Here is a 27,845-nt window from a genome sequence, read left to right as displayed (position 1 = left end):
ACTGAGCTTCTATTTAGTAGTTATTTTCAGAAGTGACTTTGGCCATCACAAATGATCGCAGCTCAACGGAGTGGGATTATTATCATCATCATCATCATCAACGGCGTCAAATTTCGATTTAAAGCTTTCGTGACTGCAGGGATTCAACTTATTGGTTCTTTCGGTAAAGTCACGTAGAAAGGAAGTAATAAAATAATAAAAATAAAACAAATAAAACATAATAGAATAATTCTCACGACGTTTCGGCCACAACGCAAGCAGCCGTCCTCAGGTGAAGAACATGTCTTTCGATAAGACAGACTCTGTCTTATCGACAGACATGTTCTTCACCTGAGGACGGCTGCTGAGGACGGCTGCTTGCGTTGTGGCCGAAACGTCGTGAGAATTATTTTATTATGTTTTATTTTTATTATTTTATTACTTCCCTTCTACGTGACTTTACCGAAAGAACCAAGAAGATCAACGCCGTCGTGTGGACATTTCTTGCAGAAGCCAAATACTCTAAATGCCGTGACATTGATCCTAAATGTGGAGGAGAAAACCCCAAAGGACCCGGAGAAAAAATCCACGCGACCACGGGAGAGAGAGAGACACAGACTCCAAATATACAGCAGCAGGCATCGTCAGGGTCGGGATCAAACCCACGACCTCCTGTATACCAGGTGAGGTTGTTAACATCTCCTAGCCACCGTGATGATGATGAGAGAGAGAGAGACACAGACTCCAAATATACAGCAGCAGGCATCGTCAGGTTCGGGGTTAAACCCACGACCTCCTGTACACCAGGCGAGGCAGTTAACATATCCTAGCCACTGTGATGATGAGAGAGACGCCAACTCCCTCCCCTCCCTCCTGCATACCCCGAGTGTTTCTCTGAAGACGTTATTAATATTCATATTCTTAGGGGTTTTTTCCCGGTAAAGTCACGTAGGTAAAAACATTAAAAATTAAAAATAAAATAAAAATCACGACGTTTCGGAGGCAACACAAGCTTCCGTCTTCAGGTGGTACCGTCACAGCCACGACAGCCGTATCAAGTAAATGACGTTATTGATTTCAGTAGATGGTTTGGTTAATGAAGCTCAGGACCCTCCAGACCCTGTTGAACGTCGAGATCGGACCACAGGATCCACGTCCACCCACTCCCGTCACGTACTGTCGCCCATCCACCTCCTTGCAGAGCAGCGGCGAAGTGTGTTCCTGAAAGACAGAGACACAGATCCTCTAACTAACAAGACTGTCGGGGGCCAAGTGCTGTGGGGAGCGAGTCGCAGCACTGCCTATGAAGGCCGGCAAAGTGTGGGCACACGAGGTGTATGTCCCTGGTTCTGTGTTTGATCTCTCTCTCAAATGTAGCATTCTCAGGAAGAACGCAATCGACCAGGTAGGGTGTTGACTGTTGTGTTATCCGACTCTCTGTTGCATTACATTACATTTCTAAGTATACCAGATTTGTGTTTCTATTTCATTTATGTGTGTGTCTCTATGTATCTCTGTGATATCTGTCTCTGCTTATTTGTCTGTCTATATGTCTCTGGTTCTGTGTTATGTCTCTCTCTCAAATTTAGCTTTCTCAGGAAGAACGTAATCGACCAGGTAGGGTGTTGACTGTTGTGTTATCCGACTCTCTGTTGCATTACATTACATGTATAAGTCTACTAGATTTGCGTTTCTATTTCATTTATACCTGATGATGATTGCTTGTGTTGCAATCGAAACGTCGTATGCTAGTATTTAATTTCTTACTTTCTCTTTATACGTGACTTTACCGAAAGAACCAAAGAGTCATTCCTGCAGTCACGAAAGCTCCAAATTAAGTAAGTTGGAGGTGCTGCACATAGCTTTTACAATTGCCAGTGCACATTATACGGACGCTATTTGCATTTGCTGTACTCTACTGTTACAGTGACCACAGATGGCGTCTCTAATTCGAGTCTTAATCACGTGCAGCATTCCCCACGTGAGATTAGTTTGGCTTTACACCACCTCCTACCGTTGGCACAGCTCACAGCTCTCGAGGGGACGTTTTCAGTGAGTTTTTTTGGTGGCTTTTCTGGCTTCAAAATTTGGCTTAGCTGAGTCAGGGCGTGATCTGTGAAATACTGGATATCTGTGGAAACGAGATTCGTAGCTCATCGGATTCCTCCAGTATAAATAAATATCCTGCTTCTGATTCTGTCATGAGGTTGGGCTGTGTATGTGTGATTCAGAAATTATTCATTTGTGATTCGCGTGGCAGGTTGTGTAAGTCGCGGGTTCCATCCCAACCCTGACGCCGGGTGTAGTTTTAAATCCTTTATATTAAGTTCGCTTGCTTGCGTGCTTGCTTGCGCGCTTACGACCGTGCAAATCTTTCGGTCGTTTTTTAACCCACTTCCCGTGATCCAATCGAGTTGACATTTTGCACACAGACTCGTTGTGCGTGACAATGTATTTTCGTGAAATTTTTTTTCCAAAATTTGACACTTTTTAGGAAAAAATATATTTAATTACCAATTGCTTAATGGTGGCAGGCAATCATCTGACCCATAGGTGGCAGCCATCTCAAGCCAGAGGACGAGAGGACTCTAGCCGCCACGCATATAAAGGATTTATAGTGAAAAACTTTGTTTTTACGGGTTAATTTTATTGGAGTTTGCCAAAGAGTAATTGCTGCAGTCACGAAAGCTCCAAATTAAGTTTGGGGGTGGGTTGACAAATTTAACATGATAAAATAATTCTCACGACGTTTCGGCCACAACGCAAGCAGCCGTCCTCAGGTGGAGAACAGGTCTGTCGAGTAGACAGTCTTCTCGAAACGTCGTGAGAATTGTATTTTATTATGTTTTATTTTTATTATTTTATTATTTCCACTCTACGTGACTTTACCGAAAGAACCAAGAAGATATTAACAGACTGCAGGGACAAGTGTTGTTAGTAGCGAGTAGCAGTAGCAGCTACACAAAAAGGTCCCCCAGGTAGCCTCTGACAGACTGCAGGGGCAGGTGCTGTAAGTAGCGAGTAGCAGCAGCAGCTACACAAAAAGGTCCCCCATGTAGCCTCTGACAGACTGCAGGGGCAAGTGCTGTAAGTAGCGAGCAGCAGCTACACAAAGACAAAGGTCCCCCAGGTAGCCTCTAACAGACCGCAGGGGCAAGTGCTGTTAGCAGCGAGTAGCAGCAGCAGCAGCACTGCCTATTAAGGCCTGGCACGGCCATTTGTATTATAACGGATCATATTGGTCAAGAAAGCCGACTCCGTGTGAAACTTACGCGACATCTGCGCCACGCGTGCGTCGCTTGTGTTCTAGAGCTGTCCTACAAATGTACGGTCTCAGAAGACCATGGAATCATGAGACATCACTTCATTCGATTGGCGACTAAGCGACGCCACCACGGCGCCTGTGCCAGGCCAGGTGCACTTTGAGGCTATCACGTGAAAATCGAAGGCTCGGTAGCAGGAGGTCTCGGGACAGAACCCAGCAGGTGCCATGGGTTGGCTGACTTATGTGCCAGGCTAGGTGCAGGAGGTCTCGGGACAGAACCCAGCAGGTGCCATGGGTTGGCTGACTGAGATGACCGGTAGATGCACCACCAGCTGTACCCCCCTACTGTGCCAGGCTAGGTGCAGGAGGTCTCGGGACAGACCCCAGCAGGTGCCATGGGTTGCCTGACTGAGATGACTGGTAGATGCACCACACCAAGCTATACCCCCCTACTGTGCCAACTTGCTCCCGTTTAGCCCGCCCGGCGCTCCACTCGTTGTTGTGAGCATCGCTCCTCTGCCCTCCGTTCTTGCAGGAGGGCGACTGCCTCCAATTGCCCAGCAGCAGCGTCCTTCGATTTAAACTCACACACACACACCCAGGGCATCTCCGCTTACCCCACACATGTCGTAGGAGGCACAGAGTTTTCTGCTGGTCACCGTGGCGTTGAACACGACCTGGCATTCACTCTGCTCCATGATGCTCACGCGGTTTGAAACGGCGGAACCTGGACACCAAACACACAACACACGACGTTCGGTCAAGATCGTTACATTCAATCCATTTCACGTCAAATGTTACTGTTGCCATTGGAACGGGGGTGGGGTGGTTGACGGAGCGGATTGCACGGCAGGTTTGATTCCCAGCCACCCGGTCTCACAGGAGATGTTAACTACCTCGCCTGGTATACAGGAGGTCGTGGGTTCGATCTCGACCCTGACGATGCCTGCTGCTGTATATTTCAAGTCTGTGTCTCTCTCACCATCATCATCAGCATCACAGTGGCTAGGAGATGTTAACTACCTCGCCTGGTATACAGGAGGTCGTGGGTTCGATCCCGACCCTGACGATACCTGCTGCTGCTGCTGTATATTTGGAGTCTGGGTCTCTCTCATCATCATGGTGGCTAGGAGATGTTAACTACCTTGCCTGGTGTGCAGGAGGTCGTGGGTTCGATCCTGACCATGACGATGCCTGCTGCTGCTGCTGTATATTTGGAGTCTGGATTGGATGGCCACCACAAAGCTCTCCCCTGGGCCGACTAAATTTTTCTCCACCCCCCCCCCCTCCCCCATTGCTGATGATGATGATGACCTCCACAATAGGCGGCCGACTGTGTGCCACTCTCTCGCGTTCGCGTCTCTAGCGGCGATCCGATGCAGTGCTTCCCGAACCGCAGAAGGCGTTTAACGCGAGCGAGAGACAAACGGGGCAAACAGAAACCGGACGGAGGGACGGACGCATGAAGGGACGGACGGACCAAAGGATGGACGGACGAAAGAATGGACAAACAGAGGAAGGGTCAGATGAACGAAGGAACGAACGAAGGGCATGCCAAACAGAGGGAGTGGCAGATGAACGAAGGAACGAACGAAGGGAATGACAGACAGAGGGAGTGACAGATGGACGAAGGAACGAATGGAGGGAATGACAAACAGAGGGAGTGACAGATGAATGAAGGAACGAATGGAGGGAATGACAAACAGAGGGAGTGACAGATGAACGAAGGGACGAACGAAGGGAATGACAGACAGAGGGAGTGACAGATGAACGAAGGAACGAATGGAGGGAATGACAGACAGAGGGAGTGACAGATGAACGAAGGAACGAATGGAGGGAATGACAGACAGAGGGAGTGACAGATGGACGAAGGAACGAATGGAGGGAATGACAAACAGAGGGAGTGACAGATGAATGAAGGAACGAATGGAGGGAATGACAAACAGAGGGAGTGACAGATGAACGAAGGGACGAACGAAGGGAATGACAGACAGAGGGAGTGACAGATGAACGAAGGAACGAATGGAGGGAATGACAGACAGAGGGAGTGACAGATGAACGAAGGAACGAATGGAGGGAATGACAGACAGAGGGAGTGACAGATGAACGAAGGAACGAATGGAGGGAATGACAGACAGAGGGAGTGACAGATGAATGAAGGAACGAATGGGGGGAATGACAAACAGAGGGAGTGACAGATGAACGAAGGGACGAACGAAAGAATGGACTGACATACAGAGGGAGTGACAGATGGACGAAGGAACGAATGGAGGGAATGACAGACAGAGGGAGTGACAGAGGAACGAAGGAACGAATGGAGGGAATGACAGACAGAGGAAGTGACAGATGAACGAAGGGATGAACGAAGGGATGAACGAAGGGAATGACAGACAGAGGGAGTGACAGATGAACGAAAGAACGAATGAAGGGAATGACAGACAGAGGGAGTGGCAGATGAACGATGGGACGATTGGAGGGAATGACAAACAGAGGGAGTGACAGATGAACGAAGGAACGAATGGAGGGAATGACAAACAGAGGGAGTGACAGATGAACGAAGGAACGAATGGAGGGAATGACAAACAGAGGGAGTGACATATGGATGAAGGAACGAACGGAGGGAATGACAGACAGAGGGAGTGACAGATGAACGAAGGAACGAATGGAGGGAATGACAAACAGAGGGAATGACAGATGGACGAAGGAACGAACGAAAGAATGGACTGACAGACAGAGGGAGTGGCAGATGAACGAACGAACGGATGAAGGGACATACAAACAGAGGCAGTGACAGATGAACGATGGGACGAACGGACACAAAACGCTTGCTACCTCTGACCGAGCAGGATTTGCCCGGCAGAGGCACTTGCTGAAGACGGTGGGGCAGGCACGCGGGCCGGATCTGGTCCGACAGGCTGACGGTGGTGACCAGGCGCACCAGGGCCACGTCATAGTCCCACGTGGAGGCGTTGAACTTGGGGTGCTGAGCGATGCTCCCGAGGCTGTAGTTGGTGTAGCCAGTGTTGTTGTTGAACTCGGCGAGCCAGTCGCCCGGAATCAAAGACCTGCAGCGAGAACATTGAGACGCTCCAGTCACGTTGTCCGCCGGTGACAATTCGGAAGAGTGTGTCTGTGTGTGTGTCTGTGTGTGTGTGTCTGTGTGTGTGTGTGTCTGTGTGTCTGTGTGTGTGTCTGTGTGTGTGTGTCTGTGTGTGTGTGTCTGTGTGTGTGTGTCTGTGTGTGTGTGTCTGTGTGTGTGTCTGTGTGTTGTGTCTGTGTGTGTGTCTGTGTGTGTGTCTGTGTGTGTGTGTCTGTGTGCGTCTGTGTGTGTGTGTCTGTCTGTGTGTGTGTGTCTGTGTGTGTGTCTGTGTGTGTGTGTCTGTGTGTCTGTGTGTGTGTGTCTGTGTGTGTGTCTGTGTGTCTGTGTCTGTGTGTCTGTGTGTCTGTGTGTCTGTGTGTGTGTGTGTGTCTGTGTGTGTGTGTCTGTGTGTGTGTGTCTGTGTGTGTGTGTCTGTGTGTGTGTCTGTGTGTGTGTTTGTGTGTGTGTGTCTGTGTGTGTGTCTGTGTGTGTGTCTGTGTGTCTGTGTCTGTGTGTGTCTGTGTGTGTCACTGTGGGTGTGTCTGTGTGTGTGTGTGTGTGTCACTGTGTGTGTGTGTCTGTGTGTGTGTCTGTGTGTGTGTCTGTGTGTAGGGGGCACAGGTGGTGCATCAGCCAGTCATCTCGGTCATCTCGGTCAGTCGACCCGTGGCACCTGCTGGGTCTGCCCCGTGACCTCCTGCCAGCGGGCGTTCGACACTTCACGTGGTAGCCTCAAGGTGCACTTGGCCTGGCACAAGCGTCGTGGTGACGTCACCGCCACTTAGTGGCGAATGGCGGTTGTTGTTGTTGATGTAGGTGTGTGCCTCAGATGAGTACTTGGTGCGATGTGTAAAGATCGCCAATAGGGAGACAAAGGCGGCCGGGCTTGGTGTTGGCCACTCACCCACTCGTGTGCCGTGCCGGCCTTCATAGGTGCTCGCTAACAGCACTTGCCCCTACAGTCTGTTACAGGCTATACGGGGGATCTTTGTCGCTGTCTTCTTCTGCTCGTGTGTGTGTCTGTCTCAACCCCTGACCTCCTCGCTTGGTGCCTGACTGCAACGCTGCGATGGATGTCAGCAATGCCAGGGAGGGAATGGCCAATTCGAAACTCAGCTTTTTCCCATCATGATGCTTGTAGCCACCACAGCGTCAAAAGGAGGGACGTTTGAAAAGGCCTGGTAACCCCTCCACCTTCAACACAAGAACCACTACAAAACGTGTTCAAAATGTGACTCAGCTTGTGCCAGAAGCCCCGGAGGTACAGGCCTCTATGACGTCTCCTGGCCAAACCCCATTTGGCGGAGCCAGGAGACTGATTCCACACCCTCGGGGTTTATCCAGAAACGGCAAAAAGCCACTGCGGGTAGCCACGTGGAATAGTGTATTGGTTTGGCCATGTTTGTTTGTTGTAGTACAGAGTTAGACTGATGGCCTTAATCTAAGTTGTCTTGTGGTTGTTGTTGTTGTTTGACTTGCATTCCACTGAGATTTTTGCACATAGCGTTGGTGTGTAACGGTAATTTTTCTGCAATATTTTGCTGTCTTTTCTTGGATTTTCTGTTTGCACTCAGTCACATATTCACTTTAAGATGTTTTTTGTTCATGTTTTTTGTTTGTTGCGGTTGCACCCGATTCAAGAGCCGAATGGCTCACAAGGCTATGCCTAATAAATGTACTTGAACTTGATGTTCGAATGCTCACTGCAGAGGAGAGGCTGCTACTCCTTTTCCGGGAGCTGGAACGGTACTGCCTGGGTCTCTGTTGTATTCAGGTCGGGTGGACTGGCTCTTGCTCCAGTCACCATGAGGGGGGACAGTCCTCTACTCGGTGCAGACGACTGCCAAACAACAGGGAGTGGCTCTTCTTTTGAACCAAAGAATGAAGGGGGCGTGGGAGCGTGGCAGTGAGGTGTGGGAAGCTGTAAGCCCCAGGCTACTGTGGGCTCGCCTTCCCATCAACCAGAGGCGAGGACTAGTGGTGGTGGTTACTTATGCCCCTACCGAAGATGAACATCAGTGGAGGGATGCAGGCAAGGCCCATGAGTCAGATGCCTTCGATAACCTCCAATCACAGGTGCTGACTCTAGTGGCTTCTCAGGCTACAGTCATCTTGTTGGGTAACTTTAATGACCGAGTTGGTCATGATGCTGGCACCTTGACTGGGGTGATTGGAAGGCATGGGCCAGATCAGCTCCATATAGGATCCCATTTAAAACACAGTGGCCTGATCTCAGCTAGCTGATGAAAGTTGCAAGCGAGAAGTTGATCATCGCTTGCAGCCGGGTTGGCATCATCCCTCCCTCCTCCTGATGCTGAGGGGAAATGGGCAATATTTAGGACTGTGGCTCATGCAGCTGCAATGGCTGATTTGGGTACACCTCGCAGAGATGCTGGCTGACAGATGAGGTGTTCTGGCTGGCTGAGAGTAGGAGTTGGAGGTGCTGCTGCTGAACCTGGAGCTTGCCACGAAGAGTTGGGGCCTTACCATCAGCCCCACCAAAACTAAGCACCTGCCTGGGTATTTTGTACCATCGGACACTCCACCCCCACAACTCCCAATTGGTGATGGGGCAGTTGTGGAGAGAGTGGAGAGTTTTCCATACCTGAGCAGTGTGCACATGAAGAGCTCCGGTTTGACAGTCTTATTCTGAATTTTCATCGGCTGTGTAACGCTGTGTGGAAGCTATCCGGTCTGTCACTCCACACGAAGCTTCGGGTATTCTGGGCCACAGTCATGCCCTCCCTTCTCTATGCTTGTGTAATGTGATGATATATCCGGCTCACTGACGTATCACAACTCGTTACGATGATTGGCTCTGCTGGTCCTGGTCCATAGCCAATGGGGGGAAGCCTAGGGGCGTGGCCCTGACGTAATGGGAAGGTGACAGCTGTGAGTAGAGGATTGGTTCTGCTGGCTTTGGCCACAGCCAATGGGGAGACGAGTCAGGGGCGTGGTCCTGACGTCACGGGAAGGTGACAGCTGCAAGTAGATGATTGGTTCTGCTGGCTTTGGCCACAGCCAATGGGGAGACGAGTCAGGGGCGTGGTCCCGTCAGCCTACGAGGGAGTCTGGAAGATTCCATAGAGGCTAACCAGGATTGGTGGAAACGTACCACGTGGCCCGGGTCTTAAATAGGGGTGGAGATGAACGACACGTGGTCAGAACTGGAACGAACGGAGCAGGAGGCCACGCGGGAGCGGGGCTCCAAGTTGCCACGTGGTCCAGGCTGCCACGTGGTCCAGGCTGCCACGTGGTGCAGGCTGCCACGTGGTCCAGGCTGCCACGTGGCTGCGTGCATCTCCCTCTCTTTCTATCTCCCTCACGCTGCCTGTCAGCAGCGTGAGGGAGAGCTGTAATGAAAAGTGAATAAGAGACCGAATTCCAGAAGTCGCCTCAACGACCTTTCATACTCCTTTTTTTCTTCTTGGTTCTTTCGGTAAAGTCACCACGTAGAAGGGAAGTAATAAAATAATAAAATAATAAAACACAATAAAATAATTCTCACGACGTTTCGGCCACAACGCAAGCAGCCGTCTTCAGGTGAAGAATGAGACACTGCCAAGCTTGGAGCGTCTATATAAGCTGGGTTGGGGGTGCAAGAAGAGCGCCTTGACAAAAGAACGTGCATATCAAGAGGAATTTAGCATATTCATGGAAAATGCGTAGGAGGTGGGCGGGGGGGTTTCAAAGTCATATTATGCCCGTGCATTATGCAGGATTATCAGCATCAAAGGGAGGGGGTAGGGGGTAGAATTAACAAAGGGAGGGAATGTTAATAGTATGTAGGACCTTTATCACACTTGTAAAACGTGGAACCCCTGAATGGAACATTTTTGGCAGTTAGAAACATTTGGGCCAGCCTGCATATGATCCATCCTTAGAGCTCACCTGTCATATTATAGCTCAAATTATGTATTATAGCTCAAATGTTATACTGGTAGGAACGAAGTGAACCCGCCTACAATAGATTATATCGTCCGTCCGTCCGTCCGATGTCCGATTAGGTGTAGCAACATCGCCCCCTACTGCAAACACTTGGCAGGACCCTACAAAAACCTTTACACTCAGTGAGGCTTTCCTGGCTAAACAAGTGTAACATTCCCTTATAATTCCCTGAGATAGTTTTAAATAAAACCATTTCAATTAAAAATTAACTCACAGCGGCCTAAAGCCTACAGCTAGGCCTAAAGCCTAGAACTAGGCCTCAAACTCTCCCTTCGTATCGTACCCCCGCCATTTCATTTTATTATAGCCATTCATTTGTTCGTTCCTACCAGCCCACCCCGCAGGGTCCTGTTAAAATGTTATATTGAAGCTCACCTGTTATTGAAGCACGAGGCAGTGGTGATGAGCCACTGTGGGCTGATGAGAGTGGCTTCGCACACAGGATTGCTCGCTCCCAGGTAGAGCAGAGCGGACCACGGATTCGCCCACCCCCCCGTCTCCACTCCGCAGTCTGCAGGAGGGGAAACCAGAACGAGGCAGTTCAACATGAAGGCTCGCTGTCCGGTCACCTGACGAAGCTGCTGCTGCTGCTGCTGTTTGTTGTTGTTAATTACCGGCCAAGCGTCACATTAACTGGAATTGTTGTGGACTTTTACTGTCCAACATACACTCCAGTTAGTGCTTGACTAAGTAACTTATTGGCATGCTTTGTCATCATCATCATCGTCATAGTCATCATTATCATCGTCATCATCATCATCGTCATCATCATCGTCATCATCATCATCATCATCGTCATCATCATCATCGTCATCATCATCATCATCGTCGTCATCATCGTCATCATCATCATCATCATCGTCGTCATCATCATCATCGTCATCATCATCGTCATCATCATCATCATCGTCATCATCATCATCGTCATCATCATCGTCATCATCATCATCATCATCGTCATCATCATCATCGTCATCATCATCATCATCGTCGTCATCATCGTCATCATCATCATCATCGTCGTCATCATCATCGTCATCATCATCGTCATCATCATCATCATCGTCATCATCATCATCATCGTCATCATCATCATCATCGTCATCATCATCATCGTCATCATCATCATCGTCGTCATCATCATCATCGTCATCATCATCGTCATCATCATCATCATCATCGTCATCATCATCGTCATCATCATCGTCCTCATCATCATCGTCATCATCATCATCGTCATCATCATCATTATCATATCGTCATTATCATCATCATCGTCATCATCATCATCGTCATCATCATCATTATCATATCGTCATTATCATCATCATCGTCATCATCATTGTCGTCATCATCATCGTCATCATCGTCGTCATCATCGTCATCAACATCATCGTCATCATCATCATCACACGAGACACTGGGATGCCACTGGATGCTTCTAGATGCTACTTGGTCTATATTCCGGCACTGTGTTACGCATCATCTCACACGCTATCGCAGACTGCCCTGTATACCCCCTAAATTATATATTATTTACTATTACAACGTCATTCTGTCCATAGCATTGGTGTTCGTCAGGAACGCAACCACTACCGCCGCCACATTATAGGAAAACAGGACTGCATTCTTGTAGTCTACCGATATCACCGTCATTAATTGTTCATTCTCGATGGTAAGCTCCTCACTCACCTTGGTTGGTCCGTGTCGCAGCAACGTACAGGTAGCTGACGTTGAATCCACGACCTTAGGGAGATTTTAGAGAGAAAACGTGGAGCTTTAGTAAATCACTTTCATCCGTCGGTCCATTTGACAGGAGCCAGTCAGTGACATCAAGGCGCTAGGAGACGTTGACTACCTCGCCTGGTATGCCGTGGGTTCGATCCCGAGTGATAGCGGTAGTGATAGTCGTAGCTATAGGGGTAGCGATAGGGGTAGTAATAGGGGTAGTAATAGGGGTAGTGATAGGGGTAGTGATAGGGGTAGTGATAGTGGTAGTGATAGGGGTAGTGATAGGGGTAGGGGTAGTGATAGGGGTAGTGATAGTGGTAGTGATAGGGGTAGTGATAGTGGTAGTGATAGGGGTAGTGGTAGGGGTAGTGATAGCGGTAGTGATTGGGGTAGTAATAGGGGTAGTGATAGGGGTAGTGATAGGGGTAGTGACAGGGGTAGTGATTGGGGTAGTAATAGGGGTAGTGATAGGGGTAGTGATAGGGGTAGTGATAGTGGTAGTGATAGGGGTAGTGATAGGGGTAGTGGTAGGGGTAGTGATAGCGGTAGTGATTGGGGTAGTAATAGGGGTAGTGATAGGGGTAGTGATAGGGGTAGTGACAGGGGTAGTGATTGGGGTAGTAATAGGGGTAGTGATAGGGGTAGTGATAGGGGTAGTGATAGTGGTAGTGATAGGGGTAGTGATAGGGGTAGTGATTGGGGTAGTAATAGGGGTAGTGGTAGTGATAGTGATAGGGGTAGTAATAGGAGTAGTGATAGTGGTAGCGATTGGGGTAACGATCGGAGTAGCAATAGTGGTAGTGATAGGAGTAGTGATAGTCATAGTGATAGGAGTAGCAATAGTGGTAGTGATAGTCATAGTGATAGTGGTAGTGATAGTCATAGTGATAGGAGTAGCAATAGTGGTAGTGATAGTCATAGTGATAGTGGTAGTGATAGGAGTAGTGATTGGGGTAACGATAGCCACTGCTGACATCATCTCTGTCCCCGTGACAGTGTCGTGCTGACACAACCACCACCGCCACCACCGCCACCACCGCCACCATCGCCACCACCGCCACCACCACCGCCGCCACCATCGCCACCACCGCCACCGCCGCCACCACCACCACTACCACCAGCAGAGCCACCACCGCCACCACCGCCATCAGAGCCACCACCGCCACCACCACCACCATCACCACCACCATCACCGCCACCACCACCACCACCACCACCACCGCCACCACCACCACCACCGCCACCATCACCACCACCGCCACCACCACCACCACCACCATCGCCACCACCACCACCATCACAACCACCACCGCCGCCACCACCATCACTGCCACCACCACCACCGCCACCACCGCCACCACTAAGTTACCCTCCAGGGGCCCCGTGGAGTTGAGCACCAGGCTGAGGCTTTGCCCCGTCGACTTGAGGCTGTGGGGCGGCACGGATCCGCGCCCCGTGCCGCACAGAACGACCAGGGACTCCGGGTCACCGCTGCCGGGCTCACCGTCCAGCACCGTCAGGCTCTCGTTCACGCACGACGAGTGGTTCATGAGGCTGTCGGTGGGGTGGGAGGGGAGTAGAAAGTTGGAGGTCGCAACCAGGTACCCGATACCCGTACCCTACCCAATACCCGTACCCGGCCAGGTACGGGTAGAAGTTTGCGACCCTGGTGCGGCCGGGTACGGGTACGGGTAGGCCGTGAGTCACTGGTGAGTCACCGTTTGTCACTCATTTCGGGTAGGGTACGGGTACGGGTAGGGAACGGGAACCTGTACCCGGCCGGGTACGGGGACGGGTACCTATTTGTGACCCTGGTGTGGCCGGGTACGGGTACGGGTAAGGAATCAAAACCCGTTTGCGACCTCTGCCAGACGGTCACCCGCATCTTCATCATCATCTTCGTCGTCGTCGTCACGAGGCCTTTTAAACTAACTAGATCAATGTGGACGACGCTTCGGGCCAATGACCATCGCCGGTTCTCCTCGAGGGAGCTGTCAACCAACATCGTCAACATCATCATCAGCACCAGCAGCAGCTGTTTGTCTGCTGGCCATCAAATGAAGTCAAGATTGGCGGTTCAATGGTTATTGGCGGGAAGACACTGTAGCTAAAGACGACACGTGGTTAACGAGAGACAAGTCAGTTAAAGGATGATTGACAGGAAGACACTGTAGCTAAAGACGACACGTGGTTAACGAGAGACAAGTCAGTTAAAGGATGATTGACAGGAAGACACTGTAGCTAAAGACGACACCTGGTGGCTAATACTGGTAGGAACCTCCTGGTTACACCAGCCCACAGGGGATTATTGTGTCCGTCCGTCGTGCATCCAAAAATGGGAGGGGTAGGGCTGGGTGGAGAGGGGAGGGAGGGGCTGGGTGGGGAGGGTGGGGAGGGGCTGGGTGGGGAGGGGACGGTGGGGAGGGGCTAGGTGGGTAGAGTGGGGAATGGCTGGGTGGGGAGGGGAGGGAGGGGCTGGGTGGGGAGGGTGGGGAGGGGCTGGGTGGGGAGGGTGGGGCTGGGTGGGAGGGGTGGGGCTGGGTGGGGAGGGGCTGGTCACCCCGTGGTGCCCTTATAAAACTCAACGTTTAACCTACTCACGCCGGCTTGTGCCCGCCCTCACAGACGGCCATCTGGTCCAACACCATGTGAGACTAGGCTCTAAGGAAAGCTGTCTCGGGTGTGGACCAATCAACTTCAAGGACAGTGCATGCATTATCAGAGTTATGTTTTTTGTTTGCATTATGACTGCAGGTATTGTGGTCAACGCAAACATGACTCCTTGTAAAAAAAAAAAGTGTCATTTGTGTTGCCAGATATAAGGGTAAAAAAAACTATTATCATATTTTGCTACTGGCAAATGAGCTTCCAATGGGGAACACCAATCATAGTAAACAACAACAACAACAACGATACATACTTGAGCCACTCGAACTTGACCTTGATGACGTAGGGCGCCACCGTGTGGATGACAAACGAGAACTCGACGGCTCGGTCGCTCGGCACGAAGTCGGTCGAGGCGAAGGTGCCGCTGCCATTGTGGAAGTGAACTACGTCTGCGGTGGGTAAGAGAGACGTGGAGTAGGGAGAGAGGGGGTAGAGAGAGGGGTGGGGGGTAGAGAGAGAGGGGGTAGAGAGAGGGGGTATAGAGAGACGTGGAGTAGGGAGAGAGGGGGTAGAGAGAGGGGTGGGGGTAGAGAGAGGGGGTAGAGAAAGGGGGGGGGGGGTAGAGAGAGAGGGGGTAGAGAGAGAGGGGGTAGAGAGAGGGAGTAGAGAGAGGGGGTAGAGAGAGGGGGGGCAGAGAGAGGGGGTTAGAGAGAGGGGGTAGAGAGAGGGGGTAGAGAGAGGGGGGGGTAGAGAGAGGGGGGGCAGAGAGAGGGGGGGGGGGGTAGAGAGAGGGGGTAGAGAGAGGGGGTAGAGAAAGGGGGGGGATAGAGAGAGGGGGTAGAAAGAGGGGGGTAGAGAAAGGGGGGGGGGGTAGAGAGAGGGAGTAGAGAGAGGGGGGGGGGGTAGAGAGAGGGGGTAGAGATAGGGGGTAGAGATAGAGGGTAGAGAGAGAGAGAGGGTAGAGAGAGGGGGTAGAGAGAGAGAGGGGGTAGAGAGGGGGGGGGGGTAGAGAGAGAGGGGGGTAGAGAGAGGGGGGGGGTAGAGAGAGAGGGGGTAGAGAGAGGGGGGGTAGAGAGAGGGGGTAGAGAGAGGGGTGTAGAGAGAGGGGGTTAGAGAGAGAGAGGGGGTAGAGAGGGGGGGTAGAGAGAGAGGGGGGTAGAGAGAGGGGGGGGGTAGAGAGGGGGGGGGGTAGAGAGAGAGGGGGTAGGAGAGAGGGGGGGTAGAGAGAGGGGGTAGAGAGAGGGGGGAGAGAGAGAGAGGGGGTAGAGAGAGGGGGGTAGAGAGAGGGGGGTAGAGAGAGGGGGTAGAGAGAGGGGGTAGAGAGAGGGGGTAGAGAGAGGGGGGGTAGAGAGAGGGAGGGGAGAGAGAGGGGGTAGAGAGAGGGGGAAGAGAGAGGGGGTAGAGAGAGGGGGTAGAGAGAGGGGGTTAGAGAGAGGTGGGGGGGGGGGGTTAGAGAGAGGGGGTTAGAGCGAGGGGGTAGAGAGAGAGGGGGGTTGGTAGAGAGAGGGGGGTGTAGAGAGAGGGGGGGTTAGAGAGAGGGGGTAGAAAGATGGGGTAGAGAGAGGGGGAGGGTAGAGAGAGGGGGTAGAGCGAGGGGGTAGAGAGAGAGGGGGGTAGAGAGAGGGGGGTAGTAGAGAGAGGGGGAGGGGTAGAGAGAGGGGGGGGTAGAGAGAGGGGGTAGAGAGAGGGGGGGTAGGAGAGGGGGGGGGGGGGGTAGAGAGAGAGGGGGTAGAGAGGGGGGGGGGTAGAGAGAGAGGGGGTTAGAGAGAGGGGAGGGGTAGAGAGAGGGGGGGTTAGAGAGAGGGGGTAGAGAGAGAGGGTGTAGAGAGGGGGGGGGGTTAGAGAGAGAGGGGGTAGAGAGAGGGGGGGGTAGAGAGAGGGGGTAGAGAGAGGGTGTAGAGAGAGAGAGGGTGGTAGAGAGGGGGGGGGTAAGAGAGAGGGGGTGGTAGAGAGAAAGGGGGGTAGAGAGAGGGGGGGTAGAGAGAGAGGGGGGTTAGAGAAAGGGGGGGGGTTAGAGAGAGGGGGTAGAGAGAGAGGGGGTAGAGAGAGGTGGGGGGGGGGTTAGAGAGGGTGGGGTAGAGAGAGGGGTAGAGAGAGGGGGTAGAGAGAGAGAGGGGGTAGAGAGGGGGGGGGGGTAGAGAAAGGGGGGGTAGGGGTAGAGAGAGGGGGTAGAGAGAGAGGGGGGTAGAGAGAGGGTGGGGGGGGTAGGAGAGGGGGGGGTAGAGAGAGGGGTAGAGAGAGGGGGTAGAGAGAGAGGAGGGGGTAGAGAGAGGTGGGGGGGGGTAGAGAGGGGGGGGTAGAGAGAGGGTAGAGATAGGGGGTAGAGAGAGAGAGGGGGGTAGAGAGAGAGAGGGGGGTAGAGAGAGAGAGGGGGTTGAGAGGGGGGGGGGGTAGAGAGAGAGTGGTAGAGAGAGGGGGGGGTAGAGAGAGGGGGTAGAGGAGAGGGGGTAGAGAGAGGGGGGGGGTAGAGAGAGGGGGTAGAGAGAGGGGGTAGAGAGAGGGGGTAGAGAGAGAGAGGGGGTAGAGAGGGGGGGGGTAGAGAGAGAGGGGGTAGAGAGAGGGGGGGGGTTAGAGAGAGAGGGGGTAGAGAGAGAGGGGGTAGAGAGAGGGGGTAGAGAGAGGGGGTAGAGAGAGAGAGGGGGTAGAGAGGGGGGGGGGGGGTTAGAGAGAGAGGGGGTAGAGAGAGGGGGGGGGGGTAGAGAGGGGGGGGGGGGTAGAGAGAGAGGGGGGTAGAGAGAGGGGGGGTAGAGAGAGGGGGTAGAGAGAGGGGGTAGAGAGAGAGAGGGGTAGAGAGGGGGGGGGGGTAGAGAGAGAGGGGGTAGAGAGAGAGGGGGTAGAGAGAGGGGGGGTAGAGAGAGAGGGGGTAGAGCGAGGGGGTAGAGAGAGGGGGGGGGGTAGAGAGAGGGGGTAGAGAGAGGGGGGGTAGAGAGAGGGGGTTAGAGAGAGGGGGGGGTTAGAGCGAGGGGGTAGAGAGAGGGGGTAGAGAGAGGGGGGGTAGAGAGAGGGGGGTAGAGAGAGGGGGTAGAGAGAGGGGGTAGAGAGGGGGGGTAGAGAGAGGGGGTAGAGAGAGGGGGGGTAGAGAGAGGGGGTAGAGAGGGGGGGGTTAGAGCGAGGGGGGTAGAGAGAGGGGGTAGAGAGGGGGGGGGTAGAGAGGGGGGGTAGAGAGAGGGGGTAGAGAGAGGGGGGTAGAGAGGGGGGGTAGAGAGAGGGGGGGTAGAGAGAGGGGGTAGAGAGAGGGGGGTTAGAGAGAGGGGGTAGAGAGGGGGGGTAGAGAGAGGGTGGTAGAGAGAGGGGGTAGAGAGAGGGGGGGTAGAGAGAGGGGGTAGAGAGAGGGGGTAGAGAGAGAGGGGGTGGAGAGCGAGGGGGTAGAGATGAGGGGGGAGAGAGAGGGGGGGTAGAGAGAGGGGGTAGAGAGAGGGGGTAGAGAGGGGGGGTAGAGAGAGGGGGGGGTAGAGAGAGGGGGTAGAGAGAGGGTGGTAGAGAGGGGGGAGAGAGGGGGGGTAGAGAGAGGGGGTAGAGAGAGGGGGTAGAGAGAGGGGGTAGAGAGAGGGGGGGGGGTAGAGAGAGGGGGGTAGAGAGGGGGGGGTAGAGAGAGAGGGGGATAGAGAGAGGGGGTAGAGAGAGGGGTAGGTAGAGAGAGGGGGTAGAGAGAGGGGGTAGAGAGAGGGGGTAGAGAGAGAGGGGGGGGTAGAGAGAGAGGGGGTAGAGAGAGGGGGTAGAGAGAGGGGGGGTGGGGTTAGAGAGAGGGGGGTAGAGAGGGGGGGGTAGAGAGAGAGGGGGTAGAGAAAGGGGGTAGAGAGAGGGGGGGTTAGAGAGAGGGGGTGGTAGAGAGAGAGGGGGTAGAGAGAGGGGGTAGAAAGAGGGGGGTGGTAGAGAGAGAGGGGAAGGGGTAAGAAGGAGAGCAGAGCGTGACATCTTTTGTGAAATCTTTCGTTTAAAAGGGGGCTCTTAAAGCAAAGCATTGAAAAAAAAATGGAAAAAACTAAATGATGAACGAAGAAAAGTGCCGACTACACCAAGCATCTTCTTGTTTCCTCTGATCGTAAAAAAAGAGAGAGCCATAGACTCACACAGAGAGCCATAGACTCACACAGAGAGCCATAGACTCACACAGAGACCCATAGACTCACACAGAGACCCATAGACTCACACACATAGACTCACACAGAGAGCCATAGACTCACACAGAGAGCCATAGACTCACACAGAGACCCATAGACTCACACACATAGACTCACACAGAGAGCCATAGACTCACACACATAGACTCACACAGAGACCCATAGACTCACACAGAGAGCCATAGACTCACACAGAGAGCCATAGACTCACACAGAGAGCCATAGACTCACACAGAGAGCCATAGACTAACACAGAGACCCATAGACTCACACACATAGACTCACACAGAGAGCCATAGACTCACACACATAGACTCACGCAGAGACCCATAACCTCACACACATAGACTCACACAGAGAGCCATAGACTCACACAGAGAGCCATAGACTCACACAGAGAGCCATAGACTCACACACATAGACTCAGACAGAGACCCATAGACTCACACAGAGACCCATATACTCACACAAAGACCGATAGACTCACACAGAGACCCATATACTTACACAGAGAGCTATAGACTCATGCAGAGATCCACAGACTCACACAGAGACCCATAGATTCACACAGAGACCCATAAACTCACACAGAGAGCCATAGACTCACAGAGAGACCGATAGACTCACACAGAGACCCATAGACTCACACAGAGAGCCATAGACTCACACAGAGACCCATAGACTCACACAGAGACCCATAGACTCACACAGACACCCATAGACTCACACAGAGATCCATAGACTCACACAGAGAGCCATAGACTCACACAGAGACCCATAGACTCACACAGAGACCCATAAACTCACACAGAGACCCATAGACTCACACAGAGACCCATAGACTCACACAGAGACCCATAGACTCACACAGAGAACCATAGAATTTGCTATAAAATCGATGTCTGTTTATATGATTGTGGTTATGGTTGTACTTTATTAATCCCTAATCTCAATGAAACAAGAAAAGGTAAAAAAATAAATATTAACAAAGAAATGTATTACAATACACTATTAGACATTATTGTAAAATAAAAAAGTCCACCCTATGCGTTAGTAAATTTTTTAATATTTCAGACAGAAAATTCGTTTTAAAATGTAGGTTTTTTTCTGGGGGGGGGGACCCCCAGAACCCCTAGAAGATTTGCCCCCCCCCCCCCAATGTTGACCCCATGGCTACGGCCTTGGGTCTACGACTATGTCAGTGCGTCTTCCTCAGCGCGTACCGAGTGGCGCTGTCGTCGTCGATATGGTCGTAGAATCTGTGAAGCACAAACGTCGCATTAACCACCGATCCCGTTCCAACACGACGATGAAAACGATGATTACCAGTTGAACACTTCGTAAAAATTGTTTTTTTCGGTAAAGTCACGTAGGTTTAGCACGTGGTAGCAGGCTTTCGCGACCAATATTGTTCTTAGTCAACGTTTTTGGGTTTAGATCGCGTCATTTATAAATGTGTCGTAACCCTCCACCACCCGACACGGCCAATCAGTAAATAAGTATAACCCGTAAAAACAAAGTTTGTCACTATAAATCCTTTATATGCGTGGCGGCTAGAGTCCTCTCGTCCTCTGGCTTGAGATGGCTGCCACCTATGGGTCAGATGATTGTCTGCCACCATTAAGCAATTGGTAATTAAATAAAAAAATTTGTCCTAAAAAGTGTAACATTTTGGAAAAAAAATTTCACGAACATTAATTGTCACGCACAACGAGTCTGTGTGGAAAATGTCAGCTCAATTGGATCACGGGAAGTGGGTTAAAAACGACCGAAAGATTTGCACGGTCCTAAGAAAGCAAGCAAGCACGCAAGCAAGTGAACTTAATATAAACGATTTAAAAAGTGTCACGTTGACAAAAGACAAATAGTTCACTGCTTTAGCCCCACATCGGTGTGTTGAAGCGTGAAACCACAACATTTACAATTTGAGTTGTACGACGTTTCGCTGGTAATTGCATCCAGCATCATCAGGCAATTCGCCATTCTGTGAACTATTTTGTCTTTTGTCAACGTGACACTTTTTTACTGATTGGCCGTGTCGGGTGGTGGAGGGTTACGACACATTTATAAATAACGCGATCTAACACCCAAAAACGTTGATTATGAAAGTCACGTAGGTAAAAAATTTAAATCAATAAAAGTAAAATAAAAATCACGACGTTTCGGAGGCAACACTAGCTTCCGTCTTCAGGTGGAACCGTCACAGCACGATTGCTGTATCAAGTAAAAGAGAAATTCTAATAGACCCGTTCTTGTATATGTAGCGGTGTAATTGTAAAGGCGTATTGGCACGAATGGCTAACAAACACAAGGTGCGTGGTTAGGGCCGTACACAGAGGAGGTGCTTACATCGACGTCCGCACCTGCATCCCCCACGGGACCCTCCCGGGGGCCAAGTGCTATAAAAGGTGGTGAGCCAGAGGGCTCGAGGTCGAGTGTCAGCTTTAACCAGCGAAGAGTGAAGACCAGCTAGAATAGGCCCCGGAGCTCCCCTGGCTCGCTGTCCTTGTCAGGACCGACTAGGGCAAGCCGGTGGCGTGGCCCCGAGAGCCCAGACTGATGTTCTTGTAAGAGCCGGTCTGGAGACTCAGGGTGCCGGGAATCCCAGCTTGACCAGGGCTGGGATAGATAGCCTCCCTTAGCTTCGTAGTGGAGGACCTGGGAGTAGGCTAGCCGGGTTAGACGTTGGGTCTCCCTGTTAGACGGGTGAAGGGGCCGATACCCCTTCAAGTGTTGTGTGTATCCCCGGCTCTGTAAATACGTTGGTGTTAATAAATAGGTGTGCCTCCAACGACGTCGTCTGAGCCTCCTGCAACTTACTAAGGTAGGCACCTGGATCGGAGTTTTGTATTATTGTTGTGAGGTTGGTGCGGCTGAGGCTGCTGCTACTTTTATTCATTTTAATTTTTACCTACGTGACTTTACCGAAAAAACATAAGAGTATGAATCCTTGCAGTCACGAAAGCTTCAAATCTAGGACTTCGTAGAAAGCTTTCGCGACCGATATTATCCATAGCAGAAGTTTTTGTTGGAGTTAGATCGCGTCAAATATAAATGTGTCGTTAAACCCGCCACCACCCGACACACACAGCCACTCAGTAAGGGGTTTGTAACGTGAACACAAACACTGACAATGAGTTACTTAGTTCAGCACTAACCGGTGTGTGTGTGTATTGGAGAGTAAACCCACTACAACATTTACATTCAGTAAGGGTGAGTCACGCAAACACAACATGACAATTAGTTACATAGTTCAGCACTGACCGGTGTGTGTGTATATTGGAGAGTAAACCCACTACAACATTCACAATTCGAGTTAACGTGACGTTTGCGTCAGTGATTACAACAACAGCAACAACAAAGCATCAAGCGACGAGCACCGACTTGTTGAGATGTCACTATGAGACCTCCTTTACCAGTGACAAAATATAGTAGTAGGTTTTTACCCTTTAAACTTGTACAAAACTGACACCTTTATACAAAGCATCATGTTTGCAATAACCGCAACACAAGCAGTCAAAATGCAAACAAAAATAAACAACTTTGATGATGATAATGATATACACACCAATGGAGACTAGGCTCTAAGAAAAGCTGTCTCGGGTGTGGACCAATCAACTTCAAGGACAGTGCATATCATTATCATCATCAGAGTTGTTTCTTTTTGTTTGCAATTTGACTGCTTGTGTTGTGGTTATTGCAAACATGATGCCTTGTATAAAGGTGTCAGTGTTGTACCAGTTTAAAGGGTAAAAATCTACTACTATTTGTTGAGACGTCTTTCCTGTTGTAAGGCCCCCACTGACTTGCTACGTAGTGGATATTTTACTGGTAGGAACCTCCTGGTTACACCAGCCCACAGGGGATTATTGTGTCCGTCCGTCGTGCAGGGAGGGGCTGGGTGGGGATGGAGGGGCTGGGTGGGGATGGTGGGGAGGGGCTGGGAGGGGAGGGTGGGGCTGGGAGGGGAGGGTGGGGAGGGTGGGGAGGGTGGGGCTGGATGGGGAGGGGCTGGGTGAGGAGGGTGGGGAGGGGCTGGGTGGGGAGGCTGGGGCTGGGTGGGGGGTGGGAGGGGTGGGGCTGGGTGATGAGGGGCTGGTCACCCCGTGGTGCCCTTATAAAACTCAACGTTTAACCTACTCACGGCGGCTTGTGCCCGCCCTCACAGTCGGCCATTTTTGCAGAATCCACCACGCCGCCATTGACCCTGCAGGCCATTGACCGAGCAACTCAACGTTCCTACCAGCTCCCTCCGCAGGAATGTGTTACCTGGGGGTGGATAATGCATGAGTCCTTGCACGTGGCACTCTGTTTGCTGTGTAAACATCTTAACGACACTGTTTTATTGCCAGAAGGGGTGAAATCTGATCTAATATGTTCATGGTGGCAACGGGAGGTCCCATGATGTGGAACGGTGTTTAGAGTTACCGGTGATGGACGGCGTCGTCAAGGGCACTTGTGGAGTTGTTGCCACCGTCGACGTGTCTGCGGTGACACCAAACGCGACTTGTTAAGGGGGGCCGGGGGGGGGGCGGTCGATTTGCAGGCATCGTCGGCATTGCCAGTCGTCCGTATCATCGTATATTGTTGTTTACACTACACTATACCCTCCTATAAACTACACTACTACACACTACACTATTATACATTGCACTACTACATTCTACACTACTATACACTACTATACACCACACTACTAGACGCTACACCACTACAGTTCAACACGTAGGCCTTCGCGACCAATGTCATCCATAATATAGAATTGTTTGGGTTAGACGGCGTTAATATAAATACGTCGTTAAACCCGCCACCACCCAACCACACAGACAATTAGTAACGGGGTCGTCGTGTAAACAAGACGACACAATTAGTTACTTAGTTCAGCACGAAGCGGTGTGTGTGTTGGAGAATAAACCCACTACTACATTTACAATCACACTTAATTTGGAGCTTTCGTGACTGCAGGAATTACTCTTTGGTTCTTTCGGTAAAGTCACGTAGAAAGATAAAATAATACTGGTAGGAACCTCCTGGTTAAACCAGCCCACAGGGGATTATTGTGTCTGTCCGTCGTGCAGGGAGTGGCTGGGTGGGGAGGGAGGGGGTGGGTAGGGAGGGTAGGGTGGGGCTGGGTGGGGAGGGTGGGGAGGGTGGGGCTGGGTGGGGAGGGTGAGGCTGGGTGGGGAGGGGAGGATGGGGAGGGGCTGGGTGGGGCTGGGTGGGGAGGGGCTGGTCACCCCGTGGTGCCCTTATAAAACTCAACGTTTCACCTACTCACGCCGGCTTGTGCCCGCCCTCACAGTCGGCCATTTTTGCGGAATCCACCACGCCGCCATTGACCCTGCAGGCCATTGACCGAGCAACCCGACGTTCCTACCAGCTCCCTCCGCAGGACAATGTGTTACCTGGGGGTGAGCAGCTACATCATGCATATGTAATAAAGGTCGTGGAAGCGACTTCTGGAATCCGGTCTTTATTTGTCTTTCTTTACAACACTCCTTCACGCTGCTGACAGACAGCGTGAGAGGGATAGAAAGAGAGAGAGAGACGCGCGCAGCCACGTGGCAGCCTGGACCACGTGGCAGCCTGGACCATGTGGCAGCTTGGACCACGTGGCAGCCTGGACCACGTGGTACAGCCTGGACCACGTGGCAGCCTGGACCCCCGCTCTCGCGTGGCCTCTCCCTCCGTTCGTTCCAGTTCTGACCACGTGTTGTTCGTCTCCACCCCTATTTAATACCCGGGTCACGTGGTACCTTTCCACCAATCCTGGTTAGCCTCTATGGAATCTTCCAGACTCCATCGTAGGCTCCCGGGACCATGCCCCTGACTCGTCTCCCCATTGGCTGTGGCTAAAGCCAGCAGAACCAATCATCTACTTGCAGCTGTCACCTTCCCATGACGTCAGGGCCACGCCCCTGACTCGTCTCCCCATTGGCTGTGGCTTAAGCCAGCAGAACCAATCATCTACTTGCAGATGTCACCTTCCCATGACGTCAGGGCCACGCCCCTGACTCGTCTCCCCATTGGCTGTGGCTAAAGCCAGCAGAACCAATCATCTACTTGCAGCTGTCACCTTCCCGTGACGTCAGGGCCACGCCCCTAGGCTTCCCCCCATTGGCTATGGACCAGGACCAGCAGAGCCAATCATCGTGACGAGTTGTGATCCGTCAGCGTCCCGGATATATCCTCACATTACACATATATTACCGGAGCACGTGTGTGGATAATGCATGAATCCTTGCACGTGGAATTCTGTTTGCTGTTTTATTGGCGGAAAGGGTGAAATCTGTTCTAATATGTTCATGCTGGCAAAGGGAGGTCCCATGATGCGGAACGGTGTTTACAGTTACCGGTGACGGGCGGCGTCGTCAAGGCCACCTGTGGAGTTGTTGCCACCGTTGACGTGTCTGCGGTGACATCAAACGAGATTTGTTAAGGGGGTCGATTCACAGGCATCGTCGGCATTGCCAGTCGTCCGTATCACCGTGTGTTGTTGTTTAGACTACACTATACCCTCCTATAAACTACACAACTACACACTACACTATTGTAATAAAGGTCGTGAAAGCGACTTCTAGAATCCGGTCTTTATTTGTCTTTCGTTCACAACACTCCCATCTTACTCCTTCACGCTGCTGACAGACAGCGGGAGAGAGAGAGAGACACGCGCGGCCACGTGGCAGCCTGGACCACGTGGCAGCCTGGACCACGTGGGCAGCCTGGACCACGTGGCAGCCTGGACCACGTGGCAGCCTGGACCACGTGGCAGCCTGGACCACGTGGGCAGCCTGGACCACGTGGCAGCCTGGACCACGTGGCAGCCTGGACCACGTGGCAGCCTGGACCACGTGGCAGCCTGGACCACGTGGGCAGCCTGGACCACGTGGCAGCCTGCACCACGTGGCAGCCTGCACCACGTGGCAGCCTGGACCACGTGGCAGCCTGGACCACGTGGCAGCCTGGACCCTGCTCCAGCGTGGCCTCACCCTCCGTTCGTTCCAGATCTGACCACGTGTTGTCCGTTTCCACCCCTTTTAATACCCGGGTCACGTGGTACCTTTCCACCAATCCTGGTTAGCCTCTATGGAATCTTCCACACTCCATCGTAGGCTCCCGGGACCACGCCCCTGACTCGTCTCCCCATTGGCTGTGGCTAAAGCCAGCAGAACCAATCCTCTACTTACAGCTGTCACCTTCCCATGACGTCAGGGCCATGCCCATAGACTTCCCCTATTGGCTATGGACCAGGACCGGTAGAGCCAATCATCGTAACGAGGTGTGATCCATCTTCTTGGTTCTTTCGGTAAAGTCACGTAGAATGGAAATAATAAAATAAGACTGTCTCCTCGACAGACCTGTTCTCCACCTGAGGACGGCTGCTTGCGTTGTGGCCGAAACGTCGTGAGAATTATTTTATTATGTTTTATTTTTATTATTTTATTTTTTCCCTTCTACTTGATGACTTTACCGAAAGAACCAAGAAGATGAATCCCTGCAGTCACGAAAAAAGCTTTAAATCGAAATCTGTCCTAATATGTTAATGCTTGCAAAGGGAGGTTTCATGATGTGGAGCGGTGTTTACAGTTATTGATGATGAACGGCGTCGTCAAGGGCACCTGTGGAGTTGATGGCACTGTCGTCGTAGCTGCGGTGACATCAAACACGATTTGTTAAGGGGGGCCGGGAGGGGGGGGGTCGATTTGCAGGCATCGTCGGCATTCCCAATCATCCGTATCACCGTGCGTTGTTGTTTAGACTACACCATTCTGGCGAATTGCCCGATGATGCTGGATGCAATTACCAGCGAAACGTCGTACAACTCAAATTGTAAATGTTGTGGTTTCATGCTTCAACACTGCACCGGTGTGGGGGCTAAAGCAGTGAACTATTTTGTCTTTTGTCAACGTGACACTTTTTATTGCTGATTGGCCGTGTCGGGTGGTGGAGGGTTACGACACATTTATACATAACGCGATCTAATCCCAAAAAGTTGATTATGAAGACTACACTATACCCTACTATAAACTACACTACTACACACTACACTATTATACATTGCACTACTACATTCTACATTGCTATACACTACTTTACACCACACTACTAGACGCTACACTTATATATCTTCTTGGTTCTTTCGGTAAAGTCACGTAGAATGGAAATAATAAAATAATAAATAAAACATAATACATATAATATTATTTTATTATGTTTTATTTTTATTATTTTATTATTTCCATTCTACGTGACTTTACCGAAAGAACATAATAAGGGAGTTAACATATCCTAGCCATCACAGAGTTATGGTCGAGATCGACCCCACGACCTCCTGTTAACCAGGCGAGGTAGTTAACATCTCCTAGCCACCGTGATGATGAGAGAGAGAGAGACACAGACTCCAAATATACAGCAGCAGGCATCGTCAGGGTCGGGATCGAACCCACGAACTCCTGTACACCTGTGGAGGTAGTTAACATCTCCTAGCCATCATAGAGTTAGAGTCGAGATCGACCCCAAGACCTCCTGTTTGCCAGGCGAGGTAGTTAACATCTCCTAGCCACCGTGGCGTTAGGGTCTGGATCGAACCCACGACCTCCTGTATACAAGACGAGGTAGTTCACATCTTCCTATCCACCGTGGCGCCCCAATCTAGTGCCGAGTGGTGTTCTCGGCCGAGTTCAATTACTTTGGCACAGGACGTGCGGTAACAGGATGGAGAGCAGCAGCAGTGACTTGTCCATGGTTTCCCGCTTGAGAAGCAGATGTCTCGAGGAATTCTGGAAAGAGAAAAAAAATTAAGCCGTAAAAACAAAGTTTTTCACTATAAATCCTTTATATGCGCGGCATCGGTTTCATTGTATTATTCATTTCTGTTTTTCTTGGGTAAGCAAGCAAGCAAGTGAAGTTAATATAAGGGATTTAACAAGTATAACCCGTAAAAACAAAGTTTTTCACTCTAAATCCTTTATATGCGTGGCGGCTAGAGTCCTCTCGTCCTCTGGCTTGAGATGGCTGCCACCTATGGGTCAGATGATTGTCTGCCAGTATTAAACAATTGGTAATTAAATATTTAATTTGTTTTCCCTAAACAGTGTCAAATTTAGGAAAAAAT

At 51.4% G+C, this 27,845-nt stretch overlaps 1 protein-coding gene across 3 annotated transcripts; it reads right to left on the bottom strand.

Moving 5' to 3' along the window:
• Positions 1 to 426: 426 nt before the first annotated feature.
• LOC133339531 (serine protease 55-like) lies at positions 427 to 27,560 on the bottom strand. Of its 3 annotated transcripts, XM_061547633.1 has the most exons (12): positions 27,420 to 27,560; positions 26,316 to 26,378; positions 25,084 to 25,140; positions 23,159 to 23,215; positions 19,954 to 19,989; positions 14,923 to 15,058; positions 13,372 to 13,556; positions 11,964 to 12,017; positions 10,647 to 10,782; positions 6,077 to 6,309; positions 3,862 to 3,971; positions 427 to 1,200 (listed from the first exon to the last, which is right to left on the bottom strand). In XM_061547633.1, the coding sequence occupies exons 1-12, from the start codon at positions 27,472 to 27,474 to the stop codon at positions 1,057 to 1,059; spliced, it is 1,266 nt and encodes a 421-aa protein (XP_061403617.1). In that variant the 5' UTR covers positions 27,475 to 27,560; the 3' UTR covers positions 427 to 1,056. The 3 variants fall into 3 exon arrangements, with proteins under 3 accessions (XP_061403617.1, XP_061403620.1, XP_061403619.1); XM_061547636.1 differs by lacking the exon at positions 23,159 to 23,215; XM_061547635.1 differs by lacking the exon at positions 25,084 to 25,140.
• Between the last annotated feature and the right edge of the window lie 285 nt (positions 27,561 to 27,845).

The sequence above is a fragment of the Lethenteron reissneri genome, unplaced genomic scaffold (genome assembly GCF_015708825.2).
Source record: "Lethenteron reissneri isolate LAM-NWPU_2019-01 unplaced genomic scaffold, ASM1570882v1 scaffold_1866, whole genome shotgun sequence".
Taxonomy (NCBI): Eukaryota; Metazoa; Chordata; class Hyperoartia; order Petromyzontiformes; family Petromyzontidae; genus Lethenteron; species Lethenteron reissneri.
The sequence above is the reverse complement of the archived record's forward strand: the minus strand, read 5'-3'. Positions and strand labels throughout refer to the sequence as shown.

Excerpts from the sequence above, each read along its gene's own strand:
- LOC133339531 (XM_061547633.1), bottom strand. The coding sequence starts at position 27,474 with ATGGACAAGTCACTGCTGCTGCTCTCCATCCTGTTACCGCACGTCCTG. Across the intron at positions 19,990-23,158 it reads GACGACGCCGTCCATCACCG|ATTCTACGACCATATCGACG; the intron begins GTAACTCTAAAC and ends TGTGCTTCACAG. Across the intron at positions 10,783-11,963 it reads TGCGACACGGACCAACCAAG|ACTGCGGAGTGGAGACGGGG; the intron begins GTGAGTGAGGAG and ends CCCCTCCTGCAG.